Here is a 15,079-nt window from a genome sequence, read left to right as displayed (position 1 = left end):
GTTTCTAAAAGGAGGATGGAAATGGAGTTGGTTTCCAAAAGGGGAATGAGCCCTGAACTCTGCTCAACACCTGATGGAAATGGAGTTTATTTCCAAAAGGGAAGTGGAAGTGGAGTTTATTTCCAAAAAGGAAGTGGAAATTGAGTTAATTTCCAAAAGGGGGATGGAAATGGAGGTGATTTCCAAAAGTGGAATGGAAATGGAGTTGGTTTCCAAAAGGAGGATGAGCCCTGAACTCTGCTCAACACCTGATGGAAATGGAGTTTACTTTCAAAATGGAAGTGGAAATGGAGTTGGTTTCTAAAAGGGGGATGGAAATGGAATTAATTTCCAAAAGGAGGTGGAAATGGAGTTGATTTCCAAAAGGGAAGTGGAAATGGAGTTGATTTCCAAAAGGGGGATGGAAATGGAATTCATTTCCAAAAGGAGGTGGAAACAGAGTTGATTTCCAAAAGGAAGTGGAAACAGAGTTGATTTCCAAAAGGGGGATGAGCCCTGAGCTCTGCCCTGGGCCCCCATGGAAATGGAGTTGATTTCCAAAAGTGGAATGGAAATGGAGTTGGTTTCCAAAAGGAGGGTGGAAATGGAGTTGGTTTCCAAAAGAGGATGAAAATGGAGTTTATTTCCAAAAGGAGGTGGACATGGAGTTGTTTTCCAAAAGGGAAGTGGAAATGGGGTTGATTTCCAAAAGAAAGGGGCTCTGCTCAACACCTGATGGAAATGGAGTTGGTTTCCAAAAGAAAGGGGATGAGCCCTGAACTCTGCTCAACACCTGATGGAAATGGAGTTTATTTCCAAAAGGGAAGTGGAAATGGAATTAATTTCCAAAAGGAGGATGGAAATGGAGTTGATTTCCAAAAGGGAAGTGGAAATGGAGTTGATTTCCAAAAGTGGAATGGAAATGGAGTTGATTTCCAAAAGAGGGATGAGCCCTGAGCTCTGCTCTGGGCTGGACCCTAATGGAAATGGAGTTATTTTCCAAAAGGGAAGTGGAAATGGAGTTGGTTTCCAAAAGAGAAGTGGAAATGGAGTTTGTTTCCAAAATAAAAGGGGGATGGATGCAAAACTGCAATGTCCTGGCCAGGAATTCCGCCGTGCTCCCCTTCCACAGCCAGAATTCCCTGCAGGCACCACGATCCAACAGGGCCTGGCTGATCCTGCTCTGTGCTGAGGGAATCTCCACTCCTGAGCCTCAAATCTCATTTTGTGCCTTCTCCTGCCCCGTTTCTGCAGGGTCTGTGTCCCACACAGCTCTGACACTCCAGATTCCCCATGGCTTTGCCCCTTTCCTCTCCTCCTCCGCCCACTGGAAAGAAAACACCACAAAATGCCCAAATTCTGTGTCCTGGCTGGATCCAAGGCCAGAGCCTGGCAGAGCTGCTGCTCCTCACGGCCACAATTCCTCCTCCAGCCCTGCCCTCTCCTCCAGGTGCTGCCTCTGCTTCCCAACCTCTCCCTGGCTGGATTTATCCAGAGCAGAGCAGCCGTGGGGTAGAGCCAGGAGTTCCTGACCTTGGACCCTCCAGGTGTGTCCTGATCAGGTGTGTGATAAAAATATTGATGTGCAATTAGCTGGGGAAGGGAAACTGCTGCTGCTGCTGCGGGCAAGAAACAGAATTTTAGATCACAGCCCCCTGCAATATTGATAACAACAGCCCCGAGCAGGGCGGGTGGGCTCGGGGGGTTTCTCCTCCTGTTCCTGGGCACAGGGATGTGATTTATGGGGTTTGTGCGAGGTTAGAGGGTGGAGAGGGGCGGGGAGGGCGCGGGGCCACGCTCGGGTGGCGCAGCGTGGCCTCGGGGCTGCTTCTCCCGGGGTGGGGCTGGCGGGTCCCGCATCCCCGCGTGGGGAACGGTGGGGAGAGAGCCCCTGGGCGTGTCCGCATCCCGCACACCTGGGCGTGTCCCAGCTCACCTGGGCGTGTCCCAGCTCACCTGGGTGCCCCTCCCCCGCCGCACTTTGGGGGGAAGGGCCGGATGGGGGGTGGGGGGTGGGGGGGGGGAATGTCGCGTGTCCCCATCCCCCCCCCCCCACACCCCCCCCGCACCTGCGCGCGCGCCGCCGGCAGGACCCGCCCCGCGCGCCCCTAATTGGCTGCGGGGGGAGGGGCGGCTCATTAGTGATGCGGGCGCGCGCCGCGGCCCCGGAGTCGGCGGCGGCCGGAGCGGGGAGCGGAGCCCGCACCGCGGCCCCGGAGAGCCGCATCCCCGGGAGCCCGACAGCGAGACAGCGCGGGGGACAGGAACGGGCAAAACCCCCCAAAACCGCCCGAAACCCCGGCTGATTCCCTGGCTGGAGCTCGGCTCCGCATCCCCGCAGCTCCATCCTTTGCTCCGCATCCCGCGGCTTCATATCCCAGGGCTCCGCATCCCCGGCTCCATCCTCGGCTCCGCATCCCCGGCTCCATCCCCGGCGCTGCGGGCTCAGCATGGGCGGAGGAGCCCCGCGCCTGCACCGGCTGCTGCTGCTGCTGCTGGGGCTGTGCAGCTGGACGGCCGCGCTGCGAGGTAAGCGGGGCTCGTCCTGCCCTCCCCAGGGCGGCTGTGGGGTGCGGGGGTCCCACCGGTTGCTCCGGGGCGGGGAGAGCGCCGGAGGATGACGGAACGGGGATGGGGGAGCGGGAGCTGCGCGATGCGGGAGGATGGCGGGGACCCGCCGGGAAAAACATCCGCTGTCCCAGCGCCGGGAGCACATCCCGCATCCCAGCTCGGGGAGAAATCCCGCATCCCAGCGCTGGGAAAAACATCCGCTATCCCAGCGCCGGGAGAAACACCCGCATCGTCCCTCTGCGAGGAACATCCACATCCCATCTCCCGGAGAAACACCCGCACCGCCCTGGGCACCGGGGGCGACGGCGCTGGGGGTCCCGGGGTGGTCCCGGGATGGTCTCGGCCGTGCCTCGGGGTGGTCGAGGCCGTGGTCCCGAGGTGGTCGCGGCCGTGGTCTCGAGGTGGTCCCGGTCGTGGTCCCGGGGTGGTCGCGGCCGTTCGGCTCCCCGGGGCGCAGCGCATCCCCGCAGGCTGCGGCTCCGCGCTCGGAGCGCTCCGCGCTGTGCCGTGCAGCAGCCGCGGGCATCCCGCGGGGCCGGGGTCGGCTCCGGGCCCGGACACCGCTCGGGCTGTCCCGGGACGGGCTCCGGGGGCTCAGGGACCCGCTCGGGCTGTCCCGGGATGGGCTCGGGGGGCTCAGGGACCCCGCGGGCAGCGCGGTCTCTCCCCCGGGCGCCTCCGGTCGATGCGCACACGCGGGTGGATCTCTTTCCAATGTGCCCAGGCAGGCGCTGGAGATGCTCCGAATCCTTTTTTTGGGTGATTTTATTTAACTTTCGCTGGTAAATCACCGGAGGGCAGTCACCTCTTCAGGGCACCCAGGGAGAGGATGCCAGCAGCCCGCACCGCCCGGGGTCCCGCAGCCTCGGCGGGGCTGCCCGGGCTTCTGGCGGCGCTGGAGGTGCGGGGATGTGCGGGCGGGGCTGTGTCCTGCCTTTCGGAGGAAGGAGCCTGCTGCTGTGAGCAGCTCGGCGATGTTCAGCACAAACGCTCCTGCCTGCACGGCGCAGCGATCCCACTTTGCGGCTCCTCAGCAGCCCAGCTCTCCCTTCGCACGCCCGGGGTGTCTGCGCTTCCATTTTCCTTCGGATGGAATTTCTGGGCTCTGCTCTCTGTAGGGGAGACCATCCTCAGGTAGCCACGGGCTTGTGCCTCCCTGCCCCCTCACCTGCCCGGACCTCTCCCTGAATTGGCTCCAGGGAGGCAAAGCCGAGAGGATTTTGTGTAAAAGACAAAATCTGCCCTTTTGGGAGGTGTTTTGAGGGAGGAAAATAACCCCAACCAACCCCCAGAACCCCACCAGCTTAGAGGGCAGTGAAATAAATGACGAGAGTGGAATGGAAAATAAGAATTCCTGGGGTTTGTTATACTTTGATCGAGAAGCATCGGTGCCTGCAGAGGGAACCGTGTGCCTAAATCAGTGCTGGGGCTGCTCGCTGCCCTCTGTGCCTCCCACCTGGGCACCTCTGGCAGCTCTTGCTCCGGGGGAGCGTGCTCAGGAGCTGGAATTTCACACCACGGGGCTGGAGGATGCTCCTGGCGCTGCCAAGCAACAAATTCCAGCTCTTTTTAATTGGAGTTCTGGGCTGGGGCAGAGTTTTGGGCACGGTTTTGAGGCAGAACAGCGATTTTTGGGCACTTTGCTGGCAGTGCTGCCTGGTGGTCACTGGCAGGAGCAGTTAGAGCTCAGCTCCAAGCCCGGAGCTGGGAGGTTTTGGTTGATGAAGTTGTCTCAAAGCTGCCTCAGAGACAGATTGCGCTCAGATTTCTGTTCCGAGCGGGGATTAAAGACAAATGGAGCGGGTGTAGAAACCCCTGGCACGGCATTTGAAATCTGTTGGAATGAATATACATGGACACCTCTGGGCTTGTGTTTTTACAGGAAAAAATTGCCCTGACAGGCTGGTGAATAGAGGAGGGAGTCACTAATATTTATTATCTCACTGATGCCTCCGAACTCATTTTGAGCTGCGCATCTCCGAGTGGAGACGTCTGAATTCTGTGAATTCCCTGCTGCTTCTCCGAGCTCAGATCGCAGAGATCCGAGCGGGTTCGGTGCTAAACGAGCATCGTTTGGGGATTTTCCTGCTCGGTTCGGTGCTAAACGAGCATCGTTTGGGGATTTTCGTGCCCCCACCCAAGGACTGAGGTGGCTCAGAGGTCTCCGAGCGTTCCTGTGGCTTTGGGGAGTTTTTAATTGCTTTTTTTTGGCCGTGAGAAGCTCTGATCTCTGCGGTGCTGTCCAGCAGGACAAAGAAATATAAAATTCTCCAGAGAAACGAGTCTGGGTTTGGGTAAAACCAGCAACTTCTGCTGCTGTGGGGGCAGGGCTGGGTGCCCAGTTTGGCCCTTCTGTCCCACATTTAAGGGTGGAATTGGATGAGCCCGGGGCTGGGATGTGGGGCAGGGTCACTCCGGGGGCTGCTGCTGCTTGGCTGTGCCCATTCCTGCTGGTTTGGGGCAGTTTGGGGACAATCAGCAGCTCTTGGTGGGACATTGCTGCTGTGCCAGCCCCGGCTGAGGGCACAGGTCCTGTATCAATAATAACACAGGTTCTGTATCAATAATATCACAGGCTGATATCAATAATAATACAGGATAATACCAATAATACAGGCTGATATCAATAATAATATGGGTCCTGTATCAATAATAACACAAGCTAATATCAGTAATAACACAGGTCCTGTATCAATAATAATACAAGCTAATATCAATAATAACACAAGTCCTGTATCAATAATAACACAGGCTGATATCAATAATAACACAGGCAAATATCAATGATAACACAGGCTAATACCAATAATATCACAGGTTCTGTATCAATAATAATACAGGCTAATACCAATAATAACACAGGTTCTATATCAATAGTATCACAGGCAAATATCAATAATAATACAGGCTAACACCAATAATACCACAGGCTGATATCAATAATACCACAGGTTCTGTATCAGTAATACCACAGGCTGATATCAATAATAACAGGTTCTGTATCAATAATAATGCAGGATAATACCAATAATAACACAGGTCCTGTATAAATAATAATGCAGGCTAATACCAATAATACCACAGGTTGATATCAAAAATAACACAGGTTCTATATCAATAATAATACAGGCTAATATCAGTAATAACAGAGGCTAATACCAATAATATCACAGGTTCTGTATCAATAATAATACAGGCTAATATCAGTAATAACACAGGTCCTGTATCAATGATAATACAGGATAATATCACTAATATCACAGGCTAATATCAAAAATAACACAGGTTTTGTATCAATAATACCACAGGCTGATATCAGTAATAGCACAGGTTCTGTATCAATAATAATACAGGCAAATATCAGTGATAACACAGGCTGATATCAATAATAACACATGTTCTGTATCAATAATAATACAGGCTGATATCAATAATAATACAGGCTAATATCAGTAATAACACAGGCTAATATCAATAATAACACAGGTTCTGTATCAATAATATCACAGGCTGATATCAATAATAATATGGGTCCTGTACCAATAATAACACAGGTTAATAGCAATAATAACACAGGTCCTGTATCAATAATATCACAGGCTAATAGCAATAATAAGACAGGTCCTGTATCAATAATAATACAGGCTGATATCAATAACATCACAGGCTGATATCAATAATAACACAGGTTCTGTATCAATGATAACAGAGGCTGATATCAATAATAACACAGGCTGATATCAATAATAATTCAAGCTAATATCAATAATAATACAAGCTAATATCAATAATACCACAGCTTCTGTATCAATTATACCCCAGGCTGATATCAATAATAACACAGGTTCTGTATCAATAATATCACAGGCTGATATCAATAATAATACAAGCTAATATCAATAACAACACAGGTTCTGTATCAATGATAACACAGGCTGATATCAATAATATTACAGGCTGATATCAACAACACAGGCTCATATCAATAATAATACAAGCTAATATCAATAACACCACAGGTTCTGTATCAATTATACCCCAGGCTGATATCAATAATAACACAGGTTCTGTATCAATAATACCCCAGGCTGATATCAATAATAACACAGGTTCTGTATCAATTATACCCCAGGCTGATATCAATAATAACACAGGTTCTGTATCAATAATACCCCAGGCTGATATCAATAATAATACAAGCTAATATCAATAACACCACAGGTTCTGTATCAATAATACCCCAGGCTGATATCAGTAGTAGCCCAGGATAATCAATACCATCCCTGATTGATTGATCTCCTCTCCAGGTGTCCCCAATAGCCCATCTGGGTATTGATAACCCAGACCCAGGCAGGCCCTGGCAGCTCTTGGAGCCTCTCCTGGCTCTGCTCCCCGCAGGAAATTCTGTATTTTGCTCTCGTTAGGATGAAACTTTCATTAAAACAACAACCACACGCTCAGCTCCCAGCTGTCCTCCCAGCCCCCTGCAGAGCCTCCTGGGGGCTTCCCCATCAATATTTATATTATTGAATTTCATTTTTTTTGGTGATCATTTCAACCTCCCAGGGAATGAGCTCCCTTCTCTCGGGGCTCAGGTCCCATTCCTCGTCTCCCAGGGTGTGCTGCAGGTGCTGGAGATTTTTTGGGCACTCAGGCAACAAGGATTTGTTTTTTTCCCTCCAAACCACAGGAATTTGGGGGCTCTGGAGAGCAAAGCTGGGTGTCAGGAGTGCCTGGTTTGGAATTATTGTGCCAGGAGTTCTGCTCACTCCTGGATTTCCTCTGTGTCGGTGCTGCACCAGAATTTGGGAGAGAATTCAGAGCGAAACTGGCGAGGCCTGACTTTGGGCAGGGATATCTGCCCTGGGCTGGCTTGGAGCACTGTGTGCTCCACACACAAATAATGTGATTTATGCTGAGGTGGAAAACCACAGAGCATGGAGGCCTTGGGGCTGTGAATTTTCTGTATTTTTAGCCCTGCTTCTGGTGGAAGGGGAGCAGAGGGAAGGAGCAGGATGTTGACACCAGAGGCTGCTGTTTCAGAGGCGTGGGGATGCTGCTGGAGCAGATGGTCACATTCATCTGCCTCCAACACAGAAATGCTTCCTTTGCTATTTATACTTTTAATGCTCTGCTTGTGCCACGTGGGGCTCAGGGCAGGGGGGTGGGGAGGGTCTGTGTCCCCTCAGTCCCACCAAAAAATCTCATTTTGTGTCCTGTGACGGTGATCACAGGGGTGCCAGGATGGGGGGAGAGATGAGAAAGTTGACTCACTGTTCAGAAGGCTGATTGATTATTTTATGATATATATTATATTAAAATGATACTAAAAAACAGAAGAAAGGATTTTATCAGGAGGCTGGCTGAGAATAGAAAAGGAATGAATAACAAAGGTTTGGACTGACACAGCCGGGCTGGGATTGGCCATTGATTAGAAACAACCACATGAGACCAATCCCAGCTCCACCTGTTGCATCCCACAGCAGCAAACAATCATTTTGTTCCTGAGGCCTCTCAGCTTCTCAGGAGGAAAAATCCCAAGGAAAGGATTTTTCATAAAACATGTTGGTGCCAGTGTCCCCTCAGCTCCCACCAATAAATCCCTTCTTGTGTCCCCTAAGCCCCTCAATAAATCCCTTTTGGTGTCCCTTAGCCCCCCCAGTAAATCCCTTTTTTTTGCACCCTAACTCTCCCAATAAATCCCTTCTTGTGCCCCCTAACCCCCCCAATAAATCCCTTTTTTTGTCCCCTAACACCCCCAATAAATCCCTTTTTTTGCCCCCTAAGCCCCCCAATAAATCCCTTTGTATTCCACTTTTTCTCCCTTCCCAGGGATTTTTATCCCTCTTTTCCTCCCTCCCCAGGAGTTTTTATCCCCCTTTTCCTCCCTTTCCAGGAGTTTCTACTCCTTTTTCACCTTGGCACTGGAATTTTGCTGATCCCCAGGAGGCTTTGCCAGATGAAAAGCAGATTTTTTTAAATTTTCTTTATTAATTTTATTTCCAGAATGTTGCACAGACAGCAATCCTCTGTGCTTAATTAGGCTTTAGCTAATTGGCACAACAGTGCTGCCTCACCTGGAGGTGCTGGAGCTGGGGGTTTGCTTTGTTCACACCCCCTCAGAATAAGAAATAAATAATAAATAATAAATAAAAATTAATAAATAAATAAACCCAGCCTGCTGCAGGTTCCTTCCACAATTAACACACTCAGGGCTGCCAGGGACCTAAACCCAATCAGCTCCTCTTTAATTAGCCCAAGAAATTTAATTTTATTGGGTTTTTTTGGTGGAAAAAACAAAACCCCAGAAGTTTTGGGGTGAGCAGAGCTTTCCTTTGCCACTCGAGCACCTGAGTGCTCAGAATTCCTGGAGGGACAGGAAAAATTTGCTGGCAGGGAAATTTTTATTTGGATTTTTCTGTTCCTGGTGGATCTGCCCATTCCCAGAGCTCTCCTGAAAGCCCTAAAATCAGATTTTTCCTGTGCTGGCTGCAGGTGTGCAGGGATTGAGGGATTTGGGGGAGCTGGGGGAGGGTGCCTGGGGTTTGCTGTCCAAATTAAACCCAAAAACTGTGACTGTGGGACAGGAAAAAACCCAAAAACAGAGACTCTGGAACAGGAAAAAACCAAAAACAGGGACTGTGGAACAGGAAAAAAACCCCCAAAAAACGGATTCTGGGACAGGATAAAAACCAAAATCAGGGACTGTGGAACAGGAAAAAGTGGCAGGAAAAAAACCCCAAACCAGGGACTCTGGAACAGGAAAAAAATCAAAACCAGGGATGATGGAGCAGGAAAACTTGGCAGGAAAAATAAAAAAAAAAAAAAAAAGAGGGACTATGGAACAGGAAAAACCTCAAAAATAGGGATTCTGGAGCAGGAAAGACTGGCAGGAAAAAATCAAAACCAGGAACTCTGGAGCAGGAAATTCCAACAGGAAAAAAAGCAAAAATATGGATTATGGAACAGGAAAAAACTGGCAGGAAAAAAACCCCAAACCCAGGGAGTCTGGAACAGAAAAACCCAGCAGGAAAAAAAACCAAACCAGGCACTATGGAACAGGATAACCCTGAAGGAAAAGAAACCAAACCCAGAGACTCTGGAATGAGAAATCCTGACAGGAAAAAACCCCAAAACCAGGGATTCTGGAACAGGAAACCCAACAAGAAAAAAACCCAAAATGAGGGATTCTGGAACAGAAAGCCCAACAGGAAAAAACCCCAAATCAGGCACTATGGAACAGGATAACCCTGAAGGATAAAAACCCCAAACCCAGGGAGTCTGGAATGAGAAATCCTGACAGGAAAAACCCAAACCCAGGGATTCTGGAATGGGAAATCCTGACAGGAAAAAACCCAAACCCAGGGATTCTGGAACAGGGAAAACCTCAAAACCAGTTGGAAGAGGAAAAACTGGCAGGAAAAAAAACCTAAAACCAGGGATTGTGGGAGAGGAAAAACCTCAAAGCCAGGGACTCTGGAGCAGGAAAACCCAGCAGGAAAAAACCCCAAACCCACAGATTATGGAACAGGATTAAAAACCCAAATCAGGAATTCTGGAACAGGAAAAACTGGCAGAAAAAACAAACAAAAAGAGGGACTATAGAACAGGAAAAAACTCAAAACCAGTTGGAAGAGGAAAAACTGGCAGGAAAAAAAAAAAACCCAACCTAAAACCAGGGATTGTGGAAGAGGAAAAACCTCAAAGCCAGGGATTCTGGAAAATGGAAAAAACTCAAAGCCAGGGACTCTGGAGCAGGAAAACCCAGCAGGAAAAAACCCCAAACCCACAGACTGTGGAACAGGATTAAAAACCCAAATCAGGGACTCTGGAACAGGAAACTCAACAAGAAAAAACCCAAACCCAGGGATTCTGGAACAGGAAAAAACCCAAACTCAGGGATTCTGGAATGGGAAAAAAACCAAACCCAGGGATTCTGGAATGGGAAAAAACCCAAACCCAGGGATTCTGGAATGGGAAATCCTGACAGGAAAAACCCCAAAACCAGGGATTCTGGAACAGGAAAAAAACCCCAAACCAGGGACTCTGGAGCAGGAAAACCCAGCAGGAAAAGAACCCAAACCCACAGATTATGGAACAGGATTAAAAACCCAAACCAGGGATTCTGAAACAGGAAAAAAAAAACAAAACCAGGGATTCTGGAACAGGAAAAAACTCAAACCCAGGGACTCTGGAACAGGAAACCCAACAAGAAAAAACCCAAAATGAAGGATTCTGGAACAGAAAGCCCAACAGGAAAAAACCCAAACCAGGGACTCTGGAGCAGGAAAAAACCCCCAAACCCAGGGACTATGGAACAGGATAACCCTGAAGGATAAAACCCCAAACCCAGAGACTCTGGAACAGGAAGCCCAACAAGAAAAAACCCAAACCCAGGGATTCTGGAACAGGAAAAAATCCAAACTCAGGGATTCTGGAATGGGAAAACCCAGCAGGAAAAAACCCCAAACCCACAGATTATGGAACAGGAATAAAAACCCAAACCAGGAATTCTGGAAGAGGAAAAACTGGCAGGAAAAACAAACAAAGAAACAAAAAACAGGGACTATAGAACAGGAAATAACTCAAACCCAGGGACTCTGGAACAGGAAACTCAACAAGAAAAAACCCAAACCCAGGGACTCTGGAATGGGAAATCCTGACAGGAAAAAACCCAAAACCAGGGATTCTGGAACAGGAAAAAACTCAAACCCAGCGACTCTGGAGCAGGAAAACCCAGCAGGAAAAAAACCCAAACCCACAGATTGTGGAACAGGATTAAAAACCAAACCCAGGGATTCTGGAACAGGAATAAAACCCCAAACCCACAGATTCTGGAACAGGAAAAAAACCCCAAACCCAGGGACTCTGGAACAGGAAAAAAAACCCCAAACCCACAGATTCTGGAACAGGAAAAAAACCCCAAACCCAGGGACTCTGGAACAGGAAAAAAAACCCCAAACCAGGGATTCTGGAACAGGGAAACCCCAAACCCAGGGACTCTGGAACGGGAAATCCCAGCAGAAAAATCCCAGCAAAGGGAATCTGGGGTGGGCTGGTGGCTCTGAGCAGCACAGGGAGGTTTTTGGTGCTTTTTTCCTTTTTTTCATGAAAACTTTGTGAGCATCCCTGGTGAGTTCCCCCCCTGAGTGGCCCTGCGGTGGCAGGGACAGGTTCAGGGCTGGATCCCCGAGATCCAAACAGGATTTTTCCCCCTCGGGAAGGACAGAGAATTCCAGAGGAGTTTGAGTTGTCCTGCTGGGTTGGTTTTTTTTCTTTTTTTTCCCTTTAGAGTGATTTAATTGCATGTGAATTGAGGTTTTTTCCGCTGGATTGCCGCTGTCAGTGCCTTTCATCAGCCACCACCTCTGCCCTGCAGCCCTCCCCGGGCTGGGGACATCGCTGTCACTGTCCCTGTGCTCTGCCTGCCGGGAAAATGCGAATTTTAGGACTGGCTTTTTGCAAATGTTGGGAAAATTAACCCACAAACACCAGAGGTTTGTGTCCAAACAGGAGACAGAGGATCCTTTGGCTTTATTCCAATCAAGGCAGAGGCCATGGGGCATCCCCTGGGGTCTCTCCAAGTTTTGGAGGATCCATCCTCCCTTTTTATCCCAATTTCCAGCCACATTTCCCTTCTCTCTTCCCCCATTCCTGAGGTACTTGAGAGGCTCAGACTCCCCAGAACACCTGATCCCAAAGATTCCCCTCTAATGTACAACCCTCCCTTTTAATTTTTAATTCTTACTGAATTTAGGGGTTTTTCTTCCCCATTTCTGAGGTACTTGGGATGTTCAGACTCCCCAGAACACCTGATCGTGAGGATTCCCCCCTTAATGTATAATCCTCCTTTTAATTATTAATTATTATGGCATTTAGGGGTTTTTCTTCCCCCTTGTTTCTTCATCTTTCAATGTCTAATTTCATTTATCAGCAACCCTAAAGTTTATTTTTGTTAGGAAAATTAACCCACAGACACCAGAGGAGCCCTTGGGTTTATTCCAGTCAAGGCCATGGGGCATCCCCTGGGGTCTCTCAGATTTTTGGAGGATCCACCCTCCCTTTTTATCCCAATTTCCAATTTATCCCAATTTTATCCCCATTTCCCTTCTCTCTTCCCCCATTCCTGAGGTACTTGGGAGGCTCAGACTCCCCAGAACACCTGATCCCAAAGATTCCCCTCTAATGTACAACCGTCCCTTTTAATTTTTAATCCTTACTGAATTTAGGGGTTTTTCTTCCCCATTGTTTCTCTCATCTCTCAATGTCCAATTTCATTTCTCATCAAACCTAACATTGATATTTTTGACACTTTTGGGGTGCCAGCAGTGACTCCAGCGCTGAGGGGACTTTTCCAGGTCTGGATCTCCCTCTCTGCCTCCCCAACCCTTTGCTTTAGGGATATTTGCTCCTTTCTGCTTTTTCTACTCCAGGATATTTTCCTTCCAGGTCGATTTTTGAGGTGTTTTCTTTGCTGTCCAGCTCTGATTCAAGCATCCATGGAAATGTCACAGCTCCTGTGCTGTGTTCCCATTCCCTTTCCCTTTCCTCCTTTTTTTTTCCCCATTCATGGATTTCCTCATCCTCTTTTCAAGTGGCATTTTCAGCTAATCCCTGAAAAATTAATTACTGAAAAAAAATTAAAATTAAAATTAAAAAATTAAAATTGAAATTAAAATTGAAATTAAAAATTAAAATAAAAATTAAAATTAAAATTGAAATTGAAATTAAAATTGAAATTGAAATTGAAATTGAAATTGAAATTAAAATTAAAATTTAAATCAATCAGTGCAAGAAAAAGCCACTTGACAGAAGGAACATTTGGGCTGAAATGCAGCAGGTTTGGGTCTGGTTTTTTAAACTTTGAGCAGGCAAGAGGCTTCCCTGGGTGGATGTGAGCCAGGTAAATCTGAGGCTGGGCTAAATCTGCTTTTCCAGCAGCGTTCCAGGGAGCTGGGAGTGCCAGAGGTTGTGTTTAAATGAGTGCTCAGTTAAAATGTTTTATGGGTGCTGGTGGCCACGCTGTGTTTCTGCAAGCTTTTTATTTTATTTATTTTATTTATTTTTTTTTACTCTTTATTTAACCTGGAAGGTGTCCTGAGCCAGCCAGGCAGCTCCTGGTGAGCTCTGGCAGTAAAACCTGCAGGAAATGGCAATTTGGGGATTCAGGGTGAGATTTTCAATGGCAATTTGGGGATTCAGGGTGAGATTTTCAATGGCAATTTGGGGATTCAGGGTGAGATTTTCAATGGCAATTTGGTGATTCAGGGTGAGATTTTCCTGGGGTGTTTGTCAGGGGCAGGCTGAGTGTTGGAGTTACCACCAGAACCTGGGCCAGGGCTGGGTTTGGTGTCAATGAAAGGCACAAAAAACTGATTTTGGTGTCAATAAAAGGCACAAAAAGCTGATTTTGGTGTCAATAAAAGGCACATAAATCTGATTTTGGTGTCAATGAAAGGCACAGAAATCTGATTTTGGTGTCATTGAAGGACAGAGAAAACTGATTTTGGTGTCAATGAAAGGCACAGAAAGCTGATTTTGGTGTGATTAAAGGATAGAGAAACTTGATTTTGTTGTCAATAAAAGGCTCAGAAAGATGATTTTGGTGACAATAAAAGGCACATAAATCTGATTTTGGTGTCAATAAAAGGCCCAGATGTGACAGTGATCACAGGGGTCCCAGGATGAGGGAAGAGATGAGAAAGTTGACTCCATGTTCAGAAGGCTGATTTATTATTTTATGATATATATTATATTTAAAACTGTACTAAAAGAATAGAAGGAAGGATTTCAGCAGGAGGCTGGCTGAGAATAGAAAAGGAATGGATAACAAAGGTTTGGACTGACACAGCTGGACTGGGATTGGCCATTAATTAAAAACAACCACATGAGCCCAATCCCAGACCCACCTGTTCCATCCCACAGCAGCAAACAATCATTTTGTTCCTGAGGCCTCTCAGCTTCTCAGGAGGAAAAATAATAAGGAAAAGATTTTTTCTAAAATACATCTGTGACAAACTTTTATTCCATTTTCAGTCTTGTGAGAAGGGTGAGGCAATGCAGATGGGATAATTCACACCATCACAATCAGAAGCCAATTATTTCCTAATTACAACACACTCTTGCCACAGTCATATTTTTTGAAAAATCTCGTTGTGGTGGTGTTCACAGGGTCCCAGGATGAGGGAAGAGATGGGAACCTTGACTCTGTGTTTCAGAAGGCTGATTTATTATTTTATGATATATATTAAAAGAAAATGATAGATTAAAACTATACTAAAAGAATAGAAGAAAGAATTTGATCAGAAGGCTGGCAAGAAATAGAAAGGAATGGAATGACAATAAAATCCTGTGACTGACAGCTGGGCTGGGATTGGCCATTAATTAGAAACAACCACATGAGACCAATCCCAGCCCCACCTCTTGCATCCCACAGCAGCAAACAATCATTTTGTTCCTGAGGCCTCTCAGCTTCTCAGGAGGAAAAATCCTAAAGAAATGATTTTTTATAAAACATATATGTGACACG

General features: G+C 47.6%; 1 protein-coding gene across 1 annotated transcript in view; it reads left to right on the top strand.

The window, feature by feature from the left end:
• Positions 1 to 2,429: 2,429 nt before the first annotated feature.
• UNC5D (unc-5 netrin receptor D) overlaps positions 2,430 to 15,079 on the top strand; it is a gene marked incomplete at both ends in the record, with an annotated part of 112,518 nt that continues 99,868 nt past the window's right edge. Inside the window, one exon of the mRNA XM_084221806.1 lies at positions 2,430 to 2,508. Within this exon, the coding sequence (XP_084077932.1) occupies positions 2,430 to 2,508 (79 nt within the window). The remainder of the gene's footprint in view (positions 2,509 to 15,079) is intronic.

Source organism: Fringilla coelebs (assembly GCF_963513975.1).
Source record: "Fringilla coelebs genome assembly, chromosome: 26".
In the NCBI taxonomy this organism is placed as follows: Eukaryota; Metazoa; Chordata; class Aves; order Passeriformes; family Fringillidae; genus Fringilla; species Fringilla coelebs.
Note: the sequence above shows the minus strand (reverse complement) of the source record. Positions and strands in the feature narration are given on the sequence as shown.